We start from the raw sequence: 18,810 nt of genomic DNA, 5'->3' as shown, positions 1-18,810 counted from the left end.
CCCTTCTCGCGCGCCCTCTCCCCCCCTTCTCGCCGCTCTCCCCCCCTTGCGCGCTCTCCCCCCCTTCTCGCCGCTCTCCCCCCCTTCTCGCCGCTCTCCCCCCCTTCTCCGCGCTCTCCCCCCCTTCTCCGCGCTCTCCCCCCCTTCTCCGCGCTCTCCCCCCCTTCTCGCGCGCTCTCCCCCCCTTCTCGCGCGCTCTCCCCCCCTTCTCGCGTGCTCTCCCACCTTTCTCGCTCGCTCTTTCACACCCCCCCCCCCCCCCATCTGATTCATTCTCTCTTTTAGTGAGTCAACCCATCGATGAATCCCAGGTGACACTGACATTTCAAGATTGGCTCGCTAGTGTCACGGAGCGCATCAATCAAACAATGCATTACCAGTTCGACGGTAAGTAATAAGTTTTTGCAAAGTCGATAGCTTTCCTAAAGAGGCAGCGATTATTTATTTGGAAGTAATCTTCTGCAGACTGATATCTTAATTGTTGGTGTTGACAACTTCACTCGAATAATTCATCACCTATTTCACATTTTCAATAGCTGCAGTGGGCTTGCGACAGTGTAATTTCATGTAATGATGTCTGTTGAGGAAAACCATCTGGTTGTGACGTGCCCACTGCTGTTGAGCGTCGACAATCCACAGTGCGAAAAGTCAGCAGAAACAGTTACTGCACAAGTGCACGCACAAGAATTAAGAGCAGGAGTGGGCCATTTGGCCCCTCCAGCCTGCTCCACAATTCGATTTGATAATTATTAAGGCCTTAACCAGTTTCCTACCTGGGCACTCACCTCACCACCATAATAGTTGAAGTCAGCCTGAAATAAATTGAGGAACCCATCCTCCGCCGTCGATGAGCAAGAGAGACCGATGGACTTTCATGATGATGCAGTAACTTTTGCCATTTCTGCAATCAGAGACTTAGCTTTAAAGCCTTGCACTTGTATCCTGCAGAAAGATCATTCTTAAAATTACTGAGCCCATTCCAAGTGTTGGAAAAAAAGTATTTGTGAAAAGATGAATAGTTTGGGGAGTCTGACCTGGAGAAGGCGCACCAGCTTGACAAAGATAGCTTGCATCCACGTAGCTCGTCTGACCTTGTGAAATGGAAGCCTCCACAGGATCAGATTTGTCAGTTGCATGTTCGTGACTGCTATTCTGTTGCCACTCATCTTCCAAACTGTACTACACCACAAGAATAAAGCGTGGGAGTGGAGTGTTTCCAATGCTGTGATCAGCTGATTGTTGCCGGCTACACCATTCCAGGTCAGGTTGGAAGTATTCCAGGAGGCTTTGTCGCGTGACCTCTTGATGGCTTGTCCTGGTTACAAGTTTGTGACAATACTGCCCCTTTAACAAGGTTGTGTTGTCCTTGGTTTTTTCCAAGAGGGATCATAAAGGGCAGTGATGCCGAAATGGCTGACAGAAACTGCCTACGTCAACAATCGGAGGAGCCCTTGAGGTTTTTTTTTTAAAAACAGTTGTACAATGAAAGGGGGAGTGGCCAGTTCTCCCAGTTCAGGATTTTTCCAGGAGAAAGTGAGGATTGCAGATACTGGAGATCAGAGTTGAAAAGTGTGGCGCTGGAAAAGCACAGCAGGTCAGGCAGCGTGCGAGGGGCAGGAGCGTCAACATTTCGGGCATAAGCTCTTTGTCAGGCTTATGCCCGAAACATCGACTCTCCTGCTCCTCGGATGCTGCCTGACCTGCTGTGCTTTTCCAGCGCCACACTTTTTGACTCAGGTTTTTTCTAGTTTGGTTGGGTTTTAGCAGGCTGTCAGAAAACTGCTGGGGACTTGGAGAAGCAGCTGCAGTGAAAAGAGGATCCATGCTTCAACACATGTTTCTCTCTGAAACCTCTCCTACCTGTAAGAACTTGTGTTTGAATTTACTTTTTGCCAAGGGCTGTGTTAATGGGATATTACAGGGATTGGAACGGCTTTGTTAAGTTGTGATATTATGTTGCTTGAGTTATCAAATGAGTTGCTATTCTAATTTCTGTTTTCTTTTGTTTGTATTTCATTCATAATGTTTAAATCAATTCTGTATTGTTTAAAGCTGAGTGATCTGACCAGCTGCATCACTCCTGGAATATCCATTCTACATCTGCTTAAAAGAAAATAAAAAGTTAGGGGCTGGGCTACCTTCTTAAAGTGTTTTGAGGGAGTCTGGCCTGATCCATAACAAGCTACCTAGACTTCTTCCTCCCCATCTCCTACACCCTTCTAACTCGTAAATGAGAAAGATTGAAAGAAAACACTTGGTTTAATGGCCCTGGGATTTGTTTGTTTTTTGCTGGAGTTGCTCACAGTAACAGGAGAAAGTGGGGACAGCAGATGCTGGAAATCAGAGTTGAGAGTGTGGCGCTGGAAAGGCACAGCTGGTCAGGCAGCATCCGAGGAGCAGGAGATTCGACGTTTCAGGCGTTCCAGATGAAGAGTTTATGCTCGAAACGTCGACTCCTTGCTCTTTGGATGCTGCCCCTTGCTCACAGTAGTGAGGAGGAGATTAACCCTTAATTCCAGGATATTCCATTCTCACCCTGGAAATTGTCAGTGCCAGCCACATCCGGTCCCACATTATCACTGTTCAAACTCGGTGCTAATCAGGAGTGTATGAGCCTTCAGTCTTTGCTGCCAGCTATTCTGTCTTGACAGCTTTGCATGTGATGCCCCAATGGTTTAAAATTAATCAAGTAATTATACCCGAGTTGGTGAGTTTAATTACAACAGTATGTCACCAATCTGTTTGCTGACCGACGTTTGCTTCAGGCACATGACCAATTTGCTTTTAGGTTTCTCATCCTTTTGTTCAAATTCCTCCATGCTATCACCCTCTTTCTACCTCCATAACCTCTTCTAACCCTACAATCCTCAAAGAAATTTTCATTTCTCCAATTTAATCCTGATGTGAGATTTCCTGGGGCAGAACCATTTTCCCACGCTGCCCCATAGCCTATTTTCCTCAAATAACTATCCAGTTCCCTATTGAAATCGTTTATAGAACACATGAACTGAAAACAGAAGTGGCCCATTCGGCCCCTTGAGCCTGCTTTACCATTCAGTAGGCTCATGGCTGATTGGTTTGTGTTTTGAATTCCGCATTCCCATTGATGCCTGACAGCCTTTGAATCCTTACCCTACTGAGGATCTACCTTATTCTGCCTTAAAAATATCTGATGATCCTGCCTCCACCCAACTTCTGAGGCAGAGTTTCAAAGTTATCCAGTCCTCTCTGGGAGAAGGAAGTTACTCCTCAACCCTGTCCGAAAAGGACAATCCCTAATCCCCTAATTTTCAGACAATGCCCCCGGCCCCATCCTACACAAGCACACACATATCCACATTGTCAAGACCATTCAGCATCTTCAATCTCCCTATTTTCAGTCCCCTTGTGGACAGTAAGTTGCAATTCCTTTTGTTTTCCCCAGCTACTGGAACCACCTACAGAGCCCTTAGCTATTGCATTTCCTTTCCTGAACCTCCCCAACTATCTCCTCCTGTAAGACACATTGTAGTATCCACCACTTTGTGTGTCTTGGCATCAAAATATTTTTTTGTCTGCTTCCACTCCTGTGTACTTTTTCGATCAACCTGTTCAAGGATGTTATTACACACCTCTGGAGCAAGTGGGATTTGAACCCGAGTCTCACCGCCTGAGGACCAGCTCTTGCCATTCTCAAGGTATACTGTTGTTAAAAGAGTGACAGAACTGTGAGTTCATTGCAGGCCCTAGTAAAATGCACATTGTTTTTCTTGCAGGGAAGCCTGAACCACTGGTGTTCCATGTTCCTCAGATGTTTTTCGATGCCCTGCAGCAGAGGATTTCGATGGGAAGCAAAAAGAAACGCCTTCCCAACTCCACCACAGGTAATCCGTCTTACTGCCTGCACAGGCACGGCATTGCGGCAAATCCTGGGACAAATGTTTCGGGATGCAAGTGCGTGGCAGACGAGTATATGGCATCTCTGATGTGACGTTATGAAAAGTTGCACAACCCCCTGATACTGCCACTGCTGCAAACCTGACTTCAGATTCAGTGAGCTGGAATGAATGGCCTTTTTCCGTTGCCATCGCCCCCAGGGAAATTGCATTCAGACTGGTGATGATCCAGTTTCCGCTTCTGGTGTAGAACAAAACCAGAGGTTGTGTATATAAAATTGTCACCAATGATGCAGGTGGAGAATTCAAGAAGGACTACTTAATATCACGTTGGAGCTCAATACCACAGGGAGAGTGAGAAACAATAGCATCGACCTATTTAATAAAAAGCCTTCGAGGAGAAAGAACCACAAGGGGAAGCTGATAGGATGAGCCTAAGAGAGATAGAGGAGGCTTTTCTGGAGCGTTATCAGTTTTGTGGACCAATTGGACGAAGCAGCCTTATTATGTGATGTGGGTTCTATGTCATTCTTCTCAGTGCAAAATTGCTCAGGGTTTATATCTAAAATGGGGGAATTGCTGTCAGAGAAAACATGATGTCGGGAATTGGTACATTCTGATTTGATCTCAAAGATGGTCGCTGATGGGGTTGGAAGGAAGTTAGCTTTGCTCTACGTCTGATGGTGATGCTGAACGACCACTATGAGAGGAACATTTTCTTTTCATTGTTTCATGGGATGTGGGTGACCAGCATTTGTGGACCATCCCTAATTGCCCTTTAATTGTGGCTTGCTATTTCAGAGGGCAGTTAGGATGCATCCATGTTATTACATGGCCCCTTGACACAGGATGAAGTACGAAACAGGGCACCGATCTAGGTTCAGAATAATAAATTTAATAACCCTGACGATAGCAGGTCTATTCACAGAATGCAGTATTATAGATCCCTGACACCTACCTCCTCATCAACCCAGTGCCTGAGCAATACCCTCTCCCCTCTGTATCCTTAACCATAACAATACAACTGACATCACATTAACACACACTGCTTTTGGAATGGAGTCATGTTCGGCCAGACAGGAAACAATGGCAGATTTCCTTCCACAAAGGACTTCAGTAAATCAGATGATGTTTTTCACAACAATCAAGCTTTCCATGGCTGCCATTACTGAGACTAGATTCAAATCCCATAATTGAGAAATTGATTGAATTTAAGATCCTTCTGTGGTGCAGTTGAACCCATGTTCTCAGTGAATTAGCCAAAGCCTTGGGATTACTCGACCTATGGCTTTACCATTACGTCAGAGTCTCCCCACAATTACCCACAATGGTGCACTTCAAAAAAATCTAAAAGTAATTTTCAAAGAACTGATTATAAATAAAATCCTGATTATTGTTTTGCATTATGTTCTCTCTCTCTCCCTCTCTCTGTCTCCCTCTCTCTGTCTGTCTCTGTCTCCCTCTCTCTCTCTGCTGTCTGTCTCTGTCTCCCTCTCTCTGTCTGTCTGTCTCTCTCTGTCTCCCTCTCTGTCTGTCTGTCTGTCTCTCTCTCTGCTTTACACCACCTTCAGCAAATGTAATGAGTTGTGTCTGGTTTCTGTCGTAGCTGCAGAAACACCACCCACTCTGCAAATGTCCAACAATACTTACTCTCGAGAAGACCAAATCCCCTTAAAACCTATCAAGGAGATAGCTGAGACCCTAACTTTTATCTTATTTAAAGACAAGTATCCATTGGTCAAACTACTAGGCTTGAAGCAAAACCCATTTTATTCTTACACGAAAGTTAGAATACAAACATATAAAGAACAGGCATAACTTTAACTCTGTGGAAATACAAAAAAAGTGTTGTTTAACTACTACACATCAACTGTTCCAATATAGCAGCTTGCCATAAATACACCCTTGACAAAGGCAAATTCAGCAAAAGCGATTTTGCTGACTTGTTAAATCCTCCAGTGCAGGAGAAGGAACACCAACAGAATGAATCTAGCAGCAGTGAGAGAACTCTAGCTTTTTGTGGGGAGAGAGAGTGCTGTATCTCGCAGCTTCAACTCCAAAATCCCAACTTCAACAACTGAAAGCAAAACCAAAACCTTGGGTCTTTGTAAGCCTGACTCCACCCACTCATGATTCCTTTGTCTTATTTAAAAAAAAAACCCATGGCTATTGACCGCTTTCTGTGGAGCAGACACCTTAGCACCAGGCATCATCAAGAGAAACAGGACAGAACAAATCTGTCAAAGGCACACTTCATCACAACTTGGAATGAAGTTTATTCCTCATAGTTTCTGCCTTCTGTAGCTCTTGAAGGAGCCCCTAGCTTGTTATTGACTGTGAGGATACAAATGACAGCACCCCACCTTTTTCTCTTCATCACCAACATTGCTTGATAGAGGAAGATTGATAGGTGAGTTCAGCATCCAGTAGAATGCTTACACAATTTAATTAACGCTCTCTGCAGATTCGTAATGAAGTGTGATTCAAGTCAGATTTCACAAGAGTTCAAATTGTTGTAGGTATTGCTGCAGAGTCTTTGCCAGATTCATTACAGTTCAAAGAAGGCCTGACTGTAGAGAAAGCCATACAGACTGTGAGTGAAGCACAAGCCGTGAAGCAGCGTAGATTAATCCTCAAAGGAGAGTATCAACCTTGGTACAAAGCTGAGTCCATTTAATACCCAAACTACAACAAACAACGCTTTCATAAAATGTGCAGAAGTGAGAGAAGGTTTCAGAAAAGCAAGAAACCAGTTAACCCCCTCACATAAGGAGGTTACTGAGAGAGAACTGCCTATAGTGCAAGTGAAGTCTGAAGTGTTCCCAGGGGAAGTGGATAATCTGTAACTTGGATTTCAGGAAGCGGACACTTACGTCAGTGCTGAGCTTAGGAATTTCATGTTGGATACTGAGGCCAAGTGTCACTGTACTATCAGGTAGCGTGATTAAGAAAATCCTGTCTACAGGCAACAACCATGCAGTGACGTGGTTGAGGAAAAATACATGACAAGCGACTCTCCAATGTAGGGGAAAATAGTAGGAAACCGGTACATAGCTGACAGTCAAAACTACTTGCTCGAGTAGGAAGGCATGTCTCATGCTCAACATTATTTGAAAGTTGGAAGTGGTTATACAGCAGAATCTAAGGAGCTCCTTTGTATTTGTAAATTATTTAAAAGGTTGGGGAAGCTGAATACTCAATCCAGGAATAAACTTAAGCACAGTTAATGCCCCACTCAGCTACAAAACTCTTGAGGCAGCTCCTCAAGAAGCTAGCGATGGTGTTGGAACCCACATCAAGAGAACGCTGTTCAGAGGATCAAGGACATCTGGAGTCCATTGATGTTTTAGCGCACTCTAATCCATTCTTTGCAACCATCAGTGCACCGGTGCTTCAGCTGGAGGCTTAGGACCAGTGCTTTCTCTACTGGATGAGAAAGAAGGAGCAAGAATGGCTTCAAGAATACAAGGAAATTTGTCTTTGTTTCACGGTTCCATCAGAGAAACAGTACACATGCAGGGAAAAGTGCAGACGATAACACCCTCCAGAATCACGATCAGTCCATTTACCAAATGGAATCGTACAGTCAAATTGCAGTGGTGCAATGGTCAGCAAGTCACAATTGGCTTAACCAGATTCAACAGGAGCATTTCAGGAACAGGGGATGTCTCAACATTTGTCAGGATTGGGTTAAAGGTTGGCTAGTTGGTCAGAGTTCCAGTGGGTTGACCATGAAACATCGTCTGAGCACTGACACCATTTTACAGTGTGGTGTGCTCATCCAAGGAGCTGCAAACCAGCAGGAATTGTATACTGTCAAACCACTGAAGGGGTTGTATGAAGTAACTGCAGGACCCTTGCCCCATTATGGCTTAACCATCCACCTCTGGTCGACTGGGACAAACCTATTAGGGAACTTAATAATGCAAGGATTCAACAGATCTCAGACCGCCAGGAAGAGAATCACAATCAACACAGCTAATGACCAGTCTTCCAAGCAATGTTCCCTCTGATCGCGGCATTGACTTCCAGTCCAAGAACTCACTGCTGTGCTTTGAACCCAGAGGCCCAACCAGCCGGGAAGAAAATTAGAGGGAACGCTGCTTCCAAGACTGAAAGGAATGGTTTCAAAGAGAATACTGAAATTGAGAAGGCAGAGACTTGGGAAGAATTTTTTAAAAATTTACTTACGAGACCTAACTTTCCAAACATAGATTGGGACTGCCATAGTGTTTAGGGTTGAGATGGAGAGGAATTTGTTAAGAGTGTGCAAGAAAATTTTCTGATTCAATATGTGGATGTACCTACAAGAGAAGGTGCAAAACTTGACCTACTCTTGGGAAATAAGGCAGGGCAGCCGACTGAGGTGTCAGTGGGGGAACACTTTGGGGCCAGCGACCATTATTCTATTAGATTTAAAATAGTGATGGATAAAGATAGACCAGATCTAAAAGTTGAAGTTCTAAATTGGAGAAAGGCCAATTTTGACGGTATTAGGCAAGAACTTTCAAAAGTTGATTGGGGGCAGATGTTCGCGGGTAAAGGGGCGGCTGGAAAATGGGATGCCTTCAGAAATGAGATAACGAGAATCCAGAGAAAGTATATTCCTGTTAGGGTGAAAGGAAAGGCTGGTAAGGACAGGGAATGCTGGATGACGAAAGAAATTGATGGTTTGGTTAAGAAAAAGAAGGAAGCATATGTAAGGTATAGACAGGATAGATCGAGTGAATCGAGTATAAAGGCAGTAGGGGTATACTTAAGAGGGAAATCAGGAGGGCAAAAAGGGGACATGAGATATCTTTGGCAAATAGAATTAAGGAGAATCCAAAGGGTATTTACAAATATATTAAGGACAAAAGGGTAACGAGGGAGAGAATAGGCCCCCTGAAAGATCAACAAGGCGGCCTTTGTGTGGAGCCGTAGAAAATGGGGGAGATACTAAACTAGTATTTTGCATTGGTATTCACTGTGCAAAAGGAGAAGGAAGATATAGAATGGAGGGAAATAGATGGTGACTTCTTGAAAAATGTCCATATTACAGAGGAGGGAGTGCTGGATGTCTTGAAACGCATAAAGGTGGATAAATCCCCAGGACCTGATCAGGTGTATCCTAGAATTCTGTGGGAAGCTAGGGAAGTGATTACTGGGCCTCTTGTTGAGATATTTGTATTATCGATAGTCACAGGTGAGGTGCCGGAAGACTGGAGGTTGTCAAACGTGGTGCCACTGTTTAAGACGGGTGGTAAGGACAAGCCAAGGAACTATAGACCAGTGAGCCTGACCTCAGTGGTGGGCAAGTTGTTGGAGGGAATCCCGAGGGACAGGATGTACATGTATTTAGAAAGGCAAGGACTGATTAGGGATAGTCAACATGGCTTTGTACGTGGGAAATCATGTCTCACAAACTTGATTGAGTTTTTTGAAGAAGTAACAAAGAGGATTGATGAGGACAGAGCGGTAGATGTGATCTATCTGGACTTCAGTAAGGCGTTCGACAAGGTTCCCCATGGGAGACACATCAGCAAGGTTAGATCTCATGGAATACAGGGAGAACGAGCCATTTGGAGACAGAACTGGCTCAAAGGTAGAAGACAGAGGGTGGTGGTGGTGGGTTGTTTTTCAGACTGGAGGCCTGTGACCAGTGGAGTGCCACAAGGATCGGTGCTGGGTCTTCTACTTTTCATCATTTATATAAAGGATTTGGATGTGAGCATAAGAGGTACAGTTAGTAAGTTTGCAGATGACACCAAAATTGGAGGTCTAGTGGACAGCGAAGAGGGTTACCTCAGATTAATTACATCAGGATCTGGGCCAATGGGCTGAGGAGTGGCAGATGGAGTTTAATTCAGATAAATGTGAGGTGCTGCATTTTGGGAAAGCAAATCTTAGCAGGACTTATACACTTAATGGTAAGGTCCTAGGGAGTGTTGCTGAACAAAGAGACCGTGGAGTGCTGGTTCATAGCTCTTTGAAAGTAGAGTTGCGTTTGGCGTGCTGTCTTTCTTGGTCAGAGTACTGAGTACAGGAGTTGGGAGGTCATGTTGCAGCTGTACAGGACATTGGTTAGGCCACTGTTGGAAAATTGCATGCAATTCTGGTCTCCTTCCTATTGGAAAGATATTGTGAAACTTGAAAGGGTTCAGAAAAGATTTACAAGGATGTTGCCAGGCTTGGAGGATTAGAGCTATAGGGAGAGGCTGAACAGGCTGGGCTGTTTTCCCTGGACCGTTGGAGGCTGAGGGGTGACTTTATCAAGGTTTACAAAATTGAGGGGCATGGATAGGATAAATAGACGGAGTATTTTCACTGGGGTGGGGGAATCCAGAACTCGGGGGCATAGATTTAAGGTGAGAGGGGAAAGATATAAAAGAGACCTAAGGGGCATCTTTTTCACGCAGAGGGTGGTACGTGTATGGAATGAGCTGCCAGAGGAAGTGGTAGAGGCTGGTACAATTGCAACATTTGAAAGACATTTGGACGGGTATATGAATAGGAATGGTTTGGAGGGATGTGGGCCGGGTGCTGGGCAGGTGGGACTAGATTGGGTTGGGATATCTGGTCAGCACGGACAGATTGGACTGAAAGGTCTGTTTCCGTGCTGTACATCTCTATGACTCTTTGACGTGGGCATTGCTGGCTGACCAGCACTTTTTACCCATCCTTAACTGCCCTTGAGTTATTGGCTTGTTAGGTCATTTCAAATGACAGTCAATCACGTTGCTGTGGATCTGGAGTTACACAGAGGCCAGACCATGTGAGGATGGCAAATATCCTTCCCTGAAGGATATTAGTGAGCCAGATGGCTTTTTCTGCCAATTAGCAATGGATTCATGGTCATCGGTAAAGGCATAGTTCCAGATTTAAAAAAATTTGAATTCAAATTCCAACATCTGCCATGGGAATTAAACCCAGGTCCCCAGGACATTAGCTGGGTTTCTGGATTAATAGTTTAGCAATAATACCACGAGACCATTGGCTCTCCGAGTGAGTAGCAATGAATGTTTAGATACAAGATGTACTGTGTTCAAAATGAAAAAGAAGCTTGACATAGATTTGGAAGGTTTAATGTTGTGGAATGGCATGTGCACCCCTTACTATGATCATGTCAATTGGATTTGTCAACAAAATCGCTTAACATGTCGCAATGAGGCTAAACTTCTGGTCCTGCTCAAAGTCTCAGTAACAACATCTATCACAGCAATGTAACCTATATTTAGCTGCTCACATGCAATAAACTATATCTTGTTAATACAAGACCCTTTGAATTAGACCAGAAAGTAGTTTTCTTATAAATCCCACCGGACCAAGCAGGCCGTGAACTTCCCTGCACTTTCGGAGAATGGCAGCAGCAACCTTGATTGTGAGCAGTTCTGCCCGTACGCCAACGTTTACCTGCTATGTAGCACAGTGGTGAGCTCAGTTGGCTGGGAGGGCACTGATGAGTTGAAGAGGCTGTTGGATGTAATTATCCAAAAATTTATCAAGGATGATATGGAGGTGACCCATTGTGCAACATAATGGAAAGCTGAGGAGGTAAGGCAGCGTCTGCAGTGGGAGAGCAGGTGGAGCAATGTTTCACATTGATGATTGTTCCTCTGTCCACTCTGTTTCATCATCAGTGAATCCTGTACTTTCCTTACCTCCTTCCTCTTCAATGCACCAATGCTACTGGCCTTGGGCACAGCTTCCACACTCTTACCACTCTCTGGATAAAGATGTTTCTCCTGACCTCTCCATTGAAATAACCACTTCCTGGAGACAAGCGGAGATCTCTCACTGCCCAGGTGTTGGCGACAGGTTACTGCTTTTACAACTGCTGCTCACACCTTCGGGAGAAGTGGCCTTATCTGGCACAAAATAACCCTTTGACCCTCTTGTCATCCTTTTTTTGACACTTGGAGTTGTAAAGTGTGCACATTGTGTTTTGTAGGATTCGTTCGGAAGGATGCATTGCCTCTGGGGACATTCTCCAAATACACTTGGCAGATCACAAACATTCTTCAGGTCAAGCAGATATTTGATACCCCAGAGGTAGGTGGGAAGGGGAAGGTGAAGGCATCTGCAAAAAGACTACATTCGTGCTGGAAAAGCACAGCAGGTCAGGCAGGTCAAGTTATGCTTATTCCTGACGAAGAGCTTATGTCCGAAACGTCAATTCTCCCGGTCCTTGGATGCTGCCTGACCGGCTGTGCTTTTCCAGCGCTACATTCTGGACACTGATCTTCAGCATCGCAAGTCCTCACTTTCTTCAAGGCGACATCAGTTCATGATGAGCAAAAAGTTGACCATCAGTCCATTAAAAAAACGCTGACCACTGCATTTCAGCAAACCCGGACTCCCACGAAGTTTGGGAAGGTGGCTGATGTGGGATCAGTCAGCACAGAGGGAGCCCATTTGGCCCATCATGTTTGTGCTGACTCTTTGTGAGGAAAGCTGTTTGCCTATAGCTCTGCAGCTCATCCTTAGTCGAGTGTGTATCATGTTCACCTTTATAAGTAACTATGTCCTCCACACTCGGCAAATGTGATCCCGATTACAACAACTTGCTGCATAAAGAAAATTATCTCCCTTTGTCTTCTAGTCTTTTTGTTAATTATATCAAAATTGTGGCATGTCTGTGGTTACTGATCTCCCTGTGTCTTATCAAAACTCTTCCTAATTTTGTATAGCTCTGTTAAAGAAGCTTCTCCTGTCTCTGCACATAATGCAAGTCCTTCATCTCTGGGGCCATTTGAGAACTTAGCAGTAACCCCTTGTGGACGCCTTTTATTTTCAATTTACCATTCAACTGTCTGAATCTGGCACTTGACATTAGATTCAAAATTGGGTGAAGGTACTTGAGAACAATAAAACAAAGAACTATGGATGCTGGAGATGTGAAACACACAAAAACAGAAATTGCTGCCGAATCTGGGACACACTGGCTGGAAGAGTGACAGATGTCGATGCAAAAAGAAGGGTCAGTGGATTTGAAACTCTGTTTCCTCTCTCCCCCGATGCTGTTAGACTTGCTAAGTTTCTCCAGCAATTTCTGTTTTTGTGCATGAAACGTCTCTCAGCAGAAACCTTAGCCAAGTGGCCTGTTTTTTGGAAAACTGCTGAGATTCTGAGGCTATTGCCTGATTTTATGAATGGGAGAGTTTTTTTTTTAATCAATGAATGTTTACATTCAGCCCACTCTGAATCCTAGCCCACAGGCTTGGTTTTTGGAAAAGGTATTGTATTTCCTCATGTTGCCTTTTGCAAATCGCTTTAAGTCAGTGGCTGCAGCTTCTCAGCCCTCTGTCTTTCCTCGCCTATTGTGCCTGAACTCCTCATGATTGTGAACACGTCTGCTCCAAGGAGAACAACTCCCAGCTTCTGCAGTCCCCCCAAGCAGCTGAAGTTCCTCATCCCTGGAACTGTTCTCAGCAACTTTTTTGTCATTGCAGCCTCTGCATCCTCCAAAGTGCGGTAGAAAATGGTTTCTGGGAAGTTTAACAACCCTTTAGAACCTTGTAAGGACATAATCCAGCACCCTTTGTTCTCCCTTTCAGATGCCCCTGGAGGTCACTCGGAGTTTTGTTGAAAACCGCGATGGCACCTACGAGCTGTTTAAGTGTCCAAAGGTGCAGGTAGAGAGCATTGCCGAGGCCTATGGCCGAGTGGAGAAACAGCCAAGCATTCGACCACTGGAACTCAAGACTTTCCTGAGAGTTGGTAAATAATTTGGTCTTGCTATTTGGGAGATTATTTTTCAGAATCTGGTGTCCAAAAGATATTACCCACACTCATAGTCCCTTAAAAGTTTAACTTTGCTTACAAGTCTGTCGTGGTAGTTTGTCAAAGCATGTTTTGAGAGTCCAGGCATGCGACATTCATGTATACTCTGCTTGAGAAGATAAAGCCTATCAAACATGGTTTTTCTTTAACTAATCTCGGCCAGCTTGTGTTTACAAACACAGGTTTTTCCATTTGCTATTCAATTTTACACATGATAATTTTCACGAGAAGCTCCCCCGCCCCTCCCCAGTCAGTGGTTAGGCTGGTTGATCCCTTTCCCCATTTTAAACAGGAGTGCAGCATATTCAAATTCTGACCGGACCTCGATATCTGAGGAGCATTGGAAGATTGTATTCAAAGCCTCAGCAGTTCCACACTTGCTTTCCTTCAGTTGACCTAAGAAATATCCTATCCAGACCAGGGACTTCTCTGTTTTTAGGAACGTGAACCATTTCAATACATTCTCCTTTGTTTTGCTGCAACATCTTCTTCACTGTAACAGGCATCATCCTCTTCTCTAGTGAAGACAAGATACGTAGTACACATTTCTTACTTCCACCCTGCCCTCGACTGCCGCCAAGTCAGTCTTCATGGTCATAATTGAGGAACTCTCTCTTTGTTTTGACTATCTTTTTACTGTTGATGTTTTTCTAAAAATTGTTGGACACCCTTTTTTGTTACCTCCTAATCTACTCTGAGTCTCTCTTTGCCTCTGTAATTCCTGCAGTCAGTAATCTGACCTGTCCTCTCCCTTATTCTAATCTCTTCCAGACCTATAAGCCTCTTGAGATGTCTGCATTCCACTTGTGACTCTTCCTGAGGCTGGTTCATTAAATATATTCAAAGCTGAGGTAGATTTTTAATCATTAAGGGAATCCAAGGTTATAGAGAAAAGGCAAGAAAGTGGAGTTGAGGATTATCGGATCAGCCGTGATCCCACTGAACGACGGAACTGACTCATTGGGCTGATTGGCATACGTCTGCTCTCATGTCTTATGGTCTTACAGTTTTGATCCTTCTACCATCGATGGCTGGGTCCTAAAATCCACCATACTCTCCATATGCCTCTCCTCCCCTTCTCTCACTCTCCTCCTTGAAGACATTCCATAAAACTGACCTGTTTGACCCATATATCTCCTTGTGTGGCCAGGTGTCATGTTTCTTTCATTGAAGTGCTTTGGCACATTTTATTTTACTATGGGTGTTAGATCAAGAGAAGTGTTGTTGCACCTCTGAAGCTACTTAAAATGCCCTGAGACAAATATGTGCAGCATAAATTCCTTATACCTCTGATCTCAAAATTCAGTCCATTTTGTTTATTTTTCTGCCTGTGGATGTTGAGTAGCTGTAAAATTAGAGTTTTTGTTTATGTCAAGCATAAAGTTCACTGTAGGATTTTCCTTTGCATCAAGGCAACATGTCGCCTGAGCAGAAGGAACCCACTCCATTTATCATTGAATGGATCCCAGATATTCTGCCCAAATTGAAGATCGGGGAAATGAGAATTAAGCTGGAGTATGGTCATCACCGGAATGGACACGTTGAGTACAGAGAACAGCAGCCATCTCCAGAACAAAGCCTCGAGCTTAGCCCTTCCCTCGCCACCATTAATATCCACTGAAATCAGGGAGTCGCTCGGCCATCGCTGTCACCTCTTTTTTTTGGGAGGTAGGTAAGAGAAAGAAAATCCCAAACACCGGTCTAAGGGGACGCAAAAGGAACTTCGGAATCGAGCTTGAAGTTTGATGAAGATCTCAAGTTGAAACTTGTGTGAGTTTGAAGGCTTGATCGCCTCTGAATGACCAGTGGAGGACCAGTTGTATTTAATGGCACTTAATATGTTTGACTCTGCAACTTGCAATCCAAAGCACTCATTTCTTTAGATGTTGAAACTGCATCGTAGTAATTTAAATCTCCTTGTGAGCATCAGCTCCGTTTTGGTTTCCTTCCTCTCCAGTGTAGGAAGTTGCTGATATATCATGCAAATACTAAACAAAGCTCACCGACAAGAAGTCAATTTGAACTGGGTGTTCTGCTTCTACCTGGGTTGATTCCTTTCTGTTGTCGGGGATATTGGCTCAAGTTTGTGTTGCAGTATGTCTCAAAAAACAAAAGTCAGAGATGTGCTGTGATATCTGCAGAAATGCTACACTTGTTTTCTCCATGTCCTGAGAGTCTGTCAGCACTGGAGACACTTGTGTTGGACACTCTCAGTACGAGCAATCACCTGACACCTTCCGTTTGCCATCTTGGAAAGTATCATTGGCAGCAGATAAGGGCCCATTCAAAATGCACATTTTTATCCTTGCAGAACACATAACAGTGATCACAAAAAAACTCTGAAAACGAATTCAAAACAATAATAGTTTTTGACTTTTTTCATGATTCCATACAATGTGCCTGACCAACAGATCTGAATAACAATCTGTACTTATAGTATAGCATCTCATTATGCCACAACATGCTTCACAACTTATTATTTTTCAAGTGCAGGAGACCAAAGCAACAAAGTTCCAGCAATAGCAATGGAGATATTTTTTTCTTTTTAAGTGATGGTGTTGCTGAAAGTGAAACATGGTACTGAGATCACCTGCTGCTCTTTGAATAGTGCATTCTATCAGACGCATCTGGAGTCTTGGTTTCACAACTAAAGACAGCAAGTCTGAATGTGCAGCATTCCTCCAGTACTGCATTGGAGTGTCCGCCCAGATCGTCTGCTGAGGTCCTATAATGGACTTGAACCTCTAACGTTCTAACACAGAGCTGAGAAGAGAAAAATACTCATTCTTTTCTGTTGAATATTTTCCTCTCTCAGTTCTTCTCCACACCTGGGGATCTGTAAGTTGCATTTTTAGAGTACTTCTCAGGATCTCCTTAAGACTTATGTAGACAACGAGGTGTTTTTGAAGTTAGTCCTGGTTTTACTATCTGGCAATGCAGCAACCAGTTTACCATAGTGCTGTCCAGAAACCGCAGTGAGAACTGAAGAGCAGTGATATCAGACATGAAACATTAACCATTTTTTTCCTTCCGCAGATGCTGCCAGACCTTCTGAGTTTCTCCTGCACTGTCTGTTATTATTCCTCTAGAATAAATCCTGTCTGTAGCAGCAGTTTTCACTTTGGTGAATGATTGTGTCTATGTGCATCCTCCGTACCATTTGAGTATCAAATACTGTTGGCCCAAATTGGCACTTCAGAAGTACCAGTCACTGACCTCTGTGAACGAGAGAGGAACAACTATCAATATTCTGGAGGCAGCAACCAGACCTGTGACATCATGAGTCTCCAGACAGAGAGAGAGAGAGAGAGAGAAAGCATCAAAGTGACCATAATTGGTTTCTGCATTTCATCATGCACATTGCAGCCACAGGGCATTGCTCGATATTGAATCTCGGGACAGGGGCACTAATCAAGTGACTGGCTCTGACTTGTGTGCATGTTGAGTGTTCAGAGATCTTTGCACTGCATTCATTCAAGTTCACTGCAAATTACACCCAGTCATGTCAGCTCGGTGCTGTTATTTTTTTTACACTACCACCTAACTGCGGTAGTGCTTATTTTTTTTCCCCAGCACCCATGTTGTGTGTGTGCAGGTGTGAGACACAAGGTGCATGAATCTTTATTCGGTTTCCAGCACCAGGAAGAAAGGAAACACCCGAGTGGCCAGTGACAAACAGTGCCCTTCACATCAAAGGGCAATGCTGTGTGATCAAACAATGAAGGGGAGGGCAGGGATTAAATCAAAATAGAGTTGGGGGGGAAATAATGCACTCCACTCCCTGCGGTGCCCACCTCTCCCTGAACAACTCCAGAATGTTGGTGGAAACCATCGGTGGTGTTTTTGCTGCATTTGGTATATTACAAATAAAAGACTTGCACTTTATTTACCAATAAAAGCACAAAATTGTGAGACTTTCCAGGGGAGGCAATTGTGGCTGTGAAATTTTATTTATGCCCCCATAAGATGTGGGTGTGCCTGGTGAGGCCAGCATCTATTGCGCATCCTGACCTGCCTGTCTGGTGTCACATATAGGTGAGACTGGGTAAGGATGATAGATTGCTGATGCGCATTTGTGAACCAGATGGGTTTTGAATGACAATTGACAGTGGCTGTTCACTATTCCACCAGACTTTTAATTCCAGAATTTTGTAAAAATTGAATTACATTTCACCACCTGCCAGGGTGGTTTTCGAACCCATGGCTTCAGAACATGAGCCTGAGGTTCTGGATTGTTAAGGCTTGTGACATTTCCACTGCCTTCCAACTTGGTGGGTTCCAGCCCTCTCCCTGCCAACTGCCTTATATCTGGGTCAGACTGTTCTGAAATTAGAAGTTGTGTTTGGTTTCCAGATAAGTTTCCAGTCACATCTCCCTTCCATCTCAAAGATAATTTCTGTAGCACTAACTAACTCCATCCCTGCCTCAGTCAATCTGCTGTGGAAACCTTCACCTTGTGCCTTTGTTACGTCTGGACCTGACTATCCTTGTACTCTCCTGGCTGGCATGCCACCTCGGGTCCTTTGCAAAGCAGAGGTCATTCAAAACTCTGCTGCCTGCATCCTGGTCCTCAGCAAGTCACTCATCCAAAATCAAAGTGTTACATATACCAAGGGGAGGAAGGCAGGGCATACAAAAATGCTGTAAATAGGAAGGTCTGGTGGTGCCCACGAGGAGAAGCGGAGTTGGGCACAGACAGACCTAGATGCCCACTCCGTTCGTCTCCCGAAGGAAGCTGCCAGACGTGATGTTTCTTGTTTTGATTTTGCGCCAAGTGCGGCTCTCTCCTCCTTTGAGATGTTCTTTAAATCCTGCTTCTTTGACCGTCTTTAATGTCTCTGAGTGTGGATTGATGTCGAATCACGTTTAATGTTCCAGAGAAGCACCTTAGGGTGCCTTACTAAATTAAAGGCACTACATAAATGCAATTGTTGCTGTCTGAGTTTTGTTATGTAGTTGCGGGCTGCCCACTGTGAGAGTACGGAACTGGGGAGGCGAAAAATGAAGCTGATGAACTTTCCCAGTCATCAGAGACATCCGTGCTAAAAATGGCACCCTCACGGTGCTTTTGAGTCAAGTGTCCCAGTGATCAACTTGACCGTGTGTGTTGCTGTGAACCATTTTCAGGTCCGAGGCACACATTTCAAGTCGTGCTCCATTGCCCCGAATGCAA

At 44.3% G+C, this 18,810-nt stretch overlaps 1 protein-coding gene across 1 annotated transcript; it reads left to right on the top strand.

Annotated features, from left to right (window-relative positions):
• The first annotated feature begins 290 nt into the window (after positions 1 to 290).
• On the top strand, positions 291 to 18,565 carry cunh2orf42 (chromosome unknown C2orf42 homolog). Its single transcript, XM_087984219.1, has 5 exons — positions 291 to 387; positions 3,756 to 3,863; positions 11,806 to 11,906; positions 13,412 to 13,574; positions 15,050 to 18,565. Exons 1-5 carry the CDS (start codon positions 369 to 371, stop codon positions 15,256 to 15,258), a joined length of 600 nt encoding a protein of 199 aa, XP_087840345.1. The 5' UTR covers positions 291 to 368; the 3' UTR covers positions 15,259 to 18,565.
• The last annotated feature ends 245 nt before the right edge of the window (positions 18,566 to 18,810 follow it).

This window comes from Chiloscyllium plagiosum, unplaced genomic scaffold (assembly GCF_037043375.1).
Source record: "Chiloscyllium plagiosum isolate Xiang-an unplaced genomic scaffold, Cpla_swu_hap1 HiC_scaffold_48, whole genome shotgun sequence".
Taxonomy (NCBI): domain Eukaryota; kingdom Metazoa; phylum Chordata; class Chondrichthyes; order Orectolobiformes; family Hemiscylliidae; genus Chiloscyllium; species Chiloscyllium plagiosum.
Note: the sequence above shows the minus strand (reverse complement) of the source record. Positions and strands in the feature narration are given on the sequence as shown.